At 33.4% G+C, this 8,625-nt stretch overlaps 1 protein-coding gene across 1 annotated transcript; it reads left to right on the top strand.

Moving 5' to 3' along the window:
- Positions 1 to 4,309: 4,309 nt before the first annotated feature.
- LOC105763530 (lanC-like protein GCL1) lies at positions 4,310 to 6,888 on the top strand. The gene is made up of 5 exons (XM_012581768.2): positions 4,310 to 4,573; positions 4,757 to 4,956; positions 5,560 to 5,671; positions 5,837 to 6,307; positions 6,394 to 6,888. Exons 1-5 carry the CDS (start codon positions 4,415 to 4,417, stop codon positions 6,739 to 6,741), a joined length of 1,290 nt encoding a protein of 429 aa, XP_012437222.1. The 5' UTR covers positions 4,310 to 4,414; the 3' UTR covers positions 6,742 to 6,888.
- Positions 6,889 to 8,625: the final 1,737 nt, after the last annotated feature.

Here is an 8,625-nt window from a genome sequence, read left to right as displayed (position 1 = left end):
CTGATTTATTTACAGCTGTAGAGACCTCTAGTAAATCTCCCAAAAGTGAATTTTTAGCTTCCAAAATTCTCTTGCCGAATTGGGCTTCATTCTCCCTTATTTGGACAGGTTGATGACCTAAATGCTTGCCAGACTTGTTCATCAATTGCACCAACTTCAATTGGATCAAATTAATTTCTTCATGACCCATTTTTCCTTGCCTTTTCTGCCCATATAGAGCAAATTTGGCTCATGTTCATGTAGCTTTAATAAATAAGCTATGCATAAGTCATTGGTCCAACTGCAACAATTAAATCAAGATTAATATGTAGCATAAAATAATTAAATTATTCACAAATTTAATGCAAAATAGCACAAAATTGTATTCATAAATAAATCATACCCATTATCTTAATATGAACAAAATTCACCCAATTAATTATTAAATACTTGAAATTAATATTAATTTTAAGTAAAAATGTGTCATAAACTACTAAAAAACCTATATAATTTAGAGTTTACATTTCCACTCACCTCTACCTTCCGTAAGGTAGTTTAAAATTATGCCTGTGCCTATGTTAGTAAAGTGGTTTAAATCGAGGGACAACAGATCGTCTTCCTCGTAATACGGTACACCATAATATTCACAAATGACCTCAAGGGAAATATGACGTTAGCCTACCTAACGTACACTCGATTATGTTTAGAAATTTTCAAATTGGAGTAAAACTCCAATACTATGGGTACGGCGGTAGGCTGCTTTGGAAACATGCAAAAATCATCCCACCGATGAAAGCGAACCTCATCCCAAATTTCATCATTAAAAGAGGGGGTCGGATCAAAACTGCGTTCAGGGATGAACATCTGTCCCTGGATAGTTTGATAGAAATCTATGACCCCTTTTTTAGAAAATTTAACGTCATCAAATTCCAATGACGAAACCAAGAAAGTTTGGGATTGAGATCGTTTTCATTGTCTCAGGGGCATTTTTGTAATTTTTTTCAATTTTAAACAAAAAATATCAACTAACCAACTAGCCACAAGCAATCAATCAATAAACTAAAAGATGAAATTTATAATGAAGAAACCAATAAGAATAATTATAAGAAAATAAAGAAAAGAAAATTTAAACTGCTTTGATTACCATAGCTGGGTGGATTGATTTGAGAAGTGTTGTGTTCCCCAAGTAATGGAAAAAGAAGTACCTGCAAGAGGATTAAAAATAACCAAAACAACAGAACAAGAATATAGAAATTGCAAGAAGATGAAAAAAACTAACAAGGGAGATTGAGAGAAAATAGAAAGGGGAGAGAGTTTTTTGGGATTTAAAGTTGAAGTTTTAGGGGTAAATGAGGAGAATAGGATGTTTTGGGGTATTTAGAGGCTTAAAAAGCTCCAAAACACGCGGATCGCGATACCTGAAACCAGGTCTAACCCAATATGGATATCGCGATACTCAGGGTTGGATATCGTGATATCCCCTATTTTTGGACCCTTCACATTCCATTCTGTCTAAGGTATTGCGATACCTAGGGTTGGGTATCGCGATACCATTGTGTAAAACAAAAATTTTAACTTTTGAAATTCTAGGGGTATCGTAATATCAGACCCTATTGAAATTGTTCTAAATACCACGATATCCTCTTGGGTATTGCAATTTCACTGAATAATCCCCAAGACTTTTACAAAATCATCAAATTTTCTTCTCAATCACCAAAATTATATCCTCACAAGTCTAAAAGGCAAACAACTATTATAACACCCCCAAACCTAACCTGACGAGCTACATTAGCCACTGAAGTGACTCTTTATAAACTTCCAATCTAGCCTCCAACACACCACGTAAAAACAACATATAACGTGCTAAGTTATAACACAATAGCGAAAATAAATCATACACAGAATGTAAAACATGCGAGCTTAAAAAAATAAACAGAGGAAGGATTCGCATATCACCTAAACAATGAAACTTAAGGGTTCGCATGAAAGAAATAAGCAGGGAATTTTAGGGTACGCATACTCAAACATAAATACAAGTACATAGAAATTATTGTTAAGGTTTGCACAGCAGCATAGGTTCGCATACATCTTATGGCATAGGTTCACATAACAAAGTGCCGACATAAAGCATGAGTTCACACAAAAAGCACTGGTTCGTAAAATATTAAAAGTTCTCATACTTCTTAAGTTCACATATAAACATGTAAATATGGGTTTGCATACAAAACAGGCTTCGCAACAAAATGAGTCATTCATATAAGGGTTTTCACACTTTTATAGGGTTAACTAAATGGTAGGTTATCACTTCTGAGGGTTCGCATGCATATTGGGGGTCGCAACATACAGAGGTCGCATGAAACAAAATTTTACAACATAACTGACTCGCATGTGGGGTTAAGACATACTTGATAAAATTAAAACAATGCAATATGACACGCATGCAAGGAAAAATAAGGAGACATCAAACTTTATTTATACTGAGAAGAAAAAATTAGCAACAAGAGTTTGTTCTCAAGGATTCGCAGAATAAATAAAATTAAACTTAAGGAAATTGTTTCAATAACAATAGCATCTATAATAAAACTAAGCCCACACAATTAACCCCATCACCTAATGGTTTACTAATGTTTCAACTATATGCGACAGCCATACAAGGCCTTCCTCTCACACCCCATTGTTCTTACATCTTTTAACATCCTTACTCTTCAACAATCGTAACATACAGAGCTATAAGACTTACCAGAAGTTTGAATCATCCACTGATTAAAAAAATCTTAGTTCTAACTTAACAAAGAAGAAGAGAACATTTAGGTTAGAAAGAAGAACCAGAACATCAAGTAGAAAGAAAAACCATCTCCAAAGTCCCCCTCCCCTTTCACCTTATATATACTCTCGGTCCCCCTGGTTTCCCTACCAAATCCGAAGGTAGGAAAAAAAATTTTCGATGAAGATCCACATTACTGTTTGACCAGTCATGGGAAGGGTCCCAACTTATCCTGTTACGAGAACCAATTTGAACAGTGCTCATGCAAACCAATCCTACTACACTTTGGTAGTGACTCGTGTATAGTGTGGTCTTAAAGACAATTAAGTCTCCTACATCTTTCTCATACACTTGGTAGGCTTTTCATACTCAGCCAAAACTCTGGGGTGTACTCTTCCTTAGGCATACTCTTTCTTCGCTTAAAGATACCCTGTAAATAAATCCTTAGATACTGCCAATGGGCGGATACTTTAACGCTAGTATGGGCCAATGCTCTAACTCGCTAGCGAGTCAGCAAGGTGGCGAATTATACTATTATAGTGTGGCAGAACAGTTTACATACATACCTTACTCACCTTTTTGAATCATTATTTTTGGGTGTGACAAATCTTGCCTTTTCTATTGATTAACAAAAACATTTTAGGTTGACTTCTTTTTTATTAAACAATTGAAAAGGATTAAAATGCTTTTGAGAAAATCAAACTAATGAATCAAAGCGACCTTAAATTTGCAACTTTTACGTGGACTCATGGCAATTTAGAACCTTTTATAAACGTAAAGCTAACATTTTATTTTCTAGTATATGTTGTGTATCCTTGTGTGGGATTGGCAAACATGATGAATGCACATGGAAGTGAAAGAGAGGAATATTCAAAACAATGGGATTTCTTAAGAAAAATTATGGTACAAACATCAATTTAATTGATCTAATTCAGTGCGTAATCCATGACTTGTAAGTAATAAATTGGCATAGGTTTCCATCCATAGATCCGTTTTAGATTAAAAGTTAAAGTGCATATGAGATTTGGAAAATCTGTCCATGAAAATATTAGATCTAAATTTGTTTTTCTTTTAAATGATTGAAGGTTAAGATTAAAAAAATATATATATCGTGGCAATACCTAAGACGTTAAATGCATTCTAATATATGTTCAAAAGTTCAATACTTTATCATATCATATAGTTATTCTAATATATGGGAGATATTATATTATATATTTAACGTCATCAGATTTTTCGTTTTTTGTTAAAAACATTTTTCACAAAAATTCACTCCGATATTTTCTTAAAACTAGAATAGGTTCAAAATCATAAATTTTCTCACGTTTTCTATTGTACCCGAATCATAACAACTGGCCCCACCTTATCCTACCGTCTCTATGATCTTAATAATGGTCAATCTTTTTATTAAAACGCGAGACACGTGGGAATCAACGGTTAAGTATTTTAATCTAAGGAATATCCTAACGACACGCCACGTGCACCAACCTCCATTTGCGTGTGTTGAACCGCCATTCCACACAATCACAGCCCAACACAACAACACCTTTGGCGTTGCCCTTGGCATTGGCATCTCATTCCATTCCTTCTTTTCTTATTTATTTTTCTTTGGTTGCTAAAGAAAGTTGGAACAAAAGTATCAAAAGCCTTCCAAAAACCAGACATCAATCAATGTCTTCTGTAATGGAGTTAACAGCATCTCAAGAAAGCCATGAAGAGGGTAAAAATGAACGGTTAGATAATTTTCTTAACATGGATCCAACGCTTTCTAATACCTTGTCACTCTCTGCTGATACTTTCCTTAAAGCTGCCATGGCTCTCAAGAACCAGGTACGCTTGTTTCTTTTTTTTTTTAGGACTGAAAATTGTTCTTGCATTTAAACCTCTGTCTATGTATCATGTCATGGTTAAGATACAAAAATTGCTAACACGAGGACTGGTTTTTATAAAGGTTGTTTTAGTTACTAGGGAGGACTGAGAAGTTTAGTTTTTCTTTTCTTTTGGGGGGTTTAGGTAGTGGAGGTTACATGGAAAGGAAGAGGAAGTGGCGGCGGCGGGTTGGGTACGGGAATAGACCCGACTGTTTATACGGGTCTGCTGGGGACAGCTTTCACTTGCTTGAGATCTTACGAGGCGACTGGTAATCGGCAGGACTTGCTATTGTCCGCTGAGATCGTTGACACGTGCCTCTCAGTCGCACGTGCCTCCCCTAGGTATGTTCTTTCTGGCGGTTATTTAGATTATATCTATATTTTTCTTTCGTCATGATTTGATATCTTAATTTGAGGGGTAAATATAGTTATTAAAATTTATAATTATTCTTGGTGAGATGTAATTTACATTAATAATTATTAAATTATTGGATAAAATTTTGTTTTAAATTATTGAATTATTTAGGAAAGGGAAGCCGTGGTGATTTTACCTAATAATGCAGCAGCTGCAGCACACTCTCCTATTCACTTTTTATCTGTTTTGGGAGAAAAATATCATAGAGAACCAAATCTTAGAATACAACAAAACTACGGATATATTTTTGTACGGCATCTTTATTTTAATCTTTAAAAAAGAAAAAGGTAGAAGGACACATGGTCTGTGAATATAGAATTTCGCTTTCTATATTCAGTAGTGAGGAGGAATGGATGTTTTAAGGGATGGATACTGATTAATTTGGATACAAACAGTTAATAATTGTTGTGTTATTGGTTCAAGTCATTTATTGATAGTATATCATTTCAAATATATTTATGCTAAGGGTGTATTGATACTGTTTTTTTTATGTCAACATAAAATTATGTTTGTTTTTTTTCTTTTTGCAGACACGTGACATTTTTATGTGGTAGAGGAGGGGTGTATTCACTTGGAGCAGTGGTGGCTAATTACATGGGGGATCATCAAAGCCTTGAATTCTTCTTGAATCTCTTCATCGAGGTATAAATGATTCTATCAAATACATTTCGTACATTATTGCTTGTGGAATTTTTTGTTCTATTCTAAGATACTGAAATTTAACCCTTACTAGTGGAAGATAGTGCCAAATAATGATAATATTATAATATAATCTAACTTAAGAATTTCAATTAACAAAATATATAGGTAGCACAAGAAAAAGCACTTCCAGTAGGGCCTGAAGAAGGCGGTTTCGGAATGTCGTACGATCTTCTTTATGGGCGGGCTGGATTCTTATGGGCTGCTTTGTTCCTAAACAAGCATCTACAGGGAGAGGTGGTACCCAACGATGTTCTTATGCTGATCGTTGATGCCGTATTAGCTGCCGGTAGGACAGGGGCTTCCGATCTGCCAGCCTGCCCGCTGATGTATCGATGGCATGGCACAAGGTACTGGGGTGCAGCCAATGGTCTTGCCGGAATCTTGCACGTGCTCCTACACTTCCCTCTTTCAGAAGGCGATGCCGGCGATGTCAAAGGAACTTTAAGGCACATGATGTGTAACAGATTTCCTCATAGTGGGAATTACCCTTCAAGTGAAGGGAACCCAAGGGACAAGTTGGTGCAGTGGTCTCATGGCGCAACCAGTATGGCAATCACTCTAGCCAAGGCATCACAGGTTAGCAACTCTAGCTCTCTTTGGTTCAAACATAAATTAGCATCGTCAATACAGTTCAATCCATACTTTCTGCTTCATTCGTGAAGGTCTATCCGAACGATAGAGAATTCCGTGACGCCGCTATAGAAGCAGGGGAGGTCGTATGGAAGAATGGGTTAGTGAAGAAGGTGGGGCTAGCTGATGGTATTGCTGGGAACACCTATGCTTTTCTTTCACTTTATCGCCTTACCGGAGAGACCATTTACAAAGAAAGGGCAAAGGCTTTTGCAAGCTTCTTATACCATAATAAAAGGAAGCTTGCAGGTATCGAACATGGCGGCGGATTCGGAGCTGATGATGGCTACTCCCTTTTCCAAGGGCTAGCAGGGACAGCTTGCCTCTGGTTTGATATGCTTGCACCCCACAAGTCTAAGTTCCCGGGATACGAGCTCTAAGGTTGGGTAACCCCTTTAACATGTATACAACTCTTATCACTTAATCAACCAACTTCTGTAACGGGAAGAAATCATTAGTTATGGTGAGCAACCCACGAGTTGATAGTATTTATTAATAAAAATATATTAAATTATTTCGTATTAAAATCTCTTTGTTTTTATACATTATGCGTAAACATAATTATTGACAATTAAAATATTCAAAAATTAATAAGTGATATTAATCTATTTGTACAATATAATTTAGATATAAATTTATATTGAAACTTTAAAAATAAAAATTAAAAAATTGTATGATAATAATAAAATGTTTAATTTAGGGTATGACGTGATTGAAAATTTTGTTACCTTAAAGAGATTTAATAATGTAATAGGCTTAGTATTTTGTAAATAAATTATCATAAATTTTCCCACTATAAATTAGATTAAATATTTATAATTTTAAGGTTTAGGTAATTAAATAGAGTAAATTATTTATTATGTTTTAAAAATGTTAATGTTTAAATATCTTTTTCTAGTTGTCTAGTGTTATTTAAGCAGGTGAAAACATATTTATCTTTCTAAGGATTGAAAAAGAGTTATGAGTATAAAAATATCTTTCTGTAAAAGTGATCTAAATACTTCAAATATAACTTCCAAATAAAAAATAGTTTTTGTTTTTTAAATTAAATAATGTAATAAATTTAAAGTATTATAAAACGTATATAAATTCTATATAGTAAATCGCATCTAAAATGTTTATTTTAGATTAAAAACTAAAGTTTATAATTTATAAAAGAGATAAATATCATAATTATACATAAACTTGATCTAATATGCAATATTATAAATGAACTTGAATTTTGTGTACTTTTATATATTAAATTTTGATTTGATTCGATTTTCAAAAATTGCTAACGACATTATTAAGGTAGCACTAGTTTACGTTGGTATATTGCATATACAAACTATTGTATTAATTCGATATGAAAATAAATGTATAAAATGTATGGAATTGAATCAAAATCAAAGTTTCATATATGTATATAAATCAAAATCAAGTTTCAAGTACATAATTACCCCAAATCAAAATTCATGTATATTGAAATAAAGTAATTATCGATTAAATTTGTATAATACATGAAGAGGAAACTTAATTATTAAATTTGTATTTAAATGTGATTAATAAAGCATATTGTTTATTATATGAATAAAATCACAAAATTTTATTCTACTAATTTAACCAAAAAGTAATGAAGAATAGTAGAAGATAATACTGTAACACCCAAATCTGACTAAACGTTATCGCTAGATCTTGAGGTATTACGCTTCCCGATTGAAAACCCAAATCGAAATTTAGCTTTAGAAATCGTGAGTTCTAAAATATTATTTTCGACAAAACACTTATAAGTCATTTATAAAATCACGCACAACATTTATTTACTTTATAAAAAAACGTTTAATTTGATACTTAGATTTGCAGTGAAAATTCCGGAGTAGCTAATTCGAAAATCATGATTCAAATTAGAGAGAACATATATTTATCGGTTGTGCATCTTCTGGAACTTTCATTGTTAACTTACGTAAAACTTATTTCAAATTTGCAACAAAAAATCGATATCTTGTTTAATTTTAAAAACCAAGCCTTCATTTAACTTAACACAGAAAACATGCAAAAAAAAAACTTAAGCCAAATAACAAAAATCCCAAAACCAAAACCAAATCCAAAAACTTAGTCTAAAAATCAGAAGTCTAGAAAACATAGTTATAAATAATTCAAACTATCTTAAGTGAGAAACCAATCCGAGTTCCCAAATGCCGTCCAATCCTAATTCTGTCGTTTACCTAAAATGGTGAAAAGAGAGGGGTGAGTTATAAAGCTCAGTGTACAACCACACTCAAACA

This window comes from Gossypium raimondii, chromosome 12 (genome assembly GCF_025698545.1).
Source record: "Gossypium raimondii isolate GPD5lz chromosome 12, ASM2569854v1, whole genome shotgun sequence".
NCBI lineage: Eukaryota > Viridiplantae > Streptophyta > Magnoliopsida > Malvales > Malvaceae > Gossypium > Gossypium raimondii.
This window is presented reverse-complemented; position numbering and strand designations above follow the sequence as displayed.

Bases quoted from the DNA above. Each gene is read 5' to 3' on its own strand.
- LOC105763530 (XM_012581768.2), top strand. From the start codon at position 4,415: ATGTCTTCTGTAATGGAGTTAACAGCATCTCAAGAAAGCCATGAAGAG. The intron at 4,957-5,559 runs GTATGTTCTTTC...TTCTTTTTGCAG, and splicing joins GTCGCACGTGCCTCCCCTAG to ACACGTGACATTTTTATGTG. The intron at 5,672-5,836 runs GTATAAATGATT...CAAAATATATAG, and splicing joins TCTTGAATCTCTTCATCGAG to GTAGCACAAGAAAAAGCACT.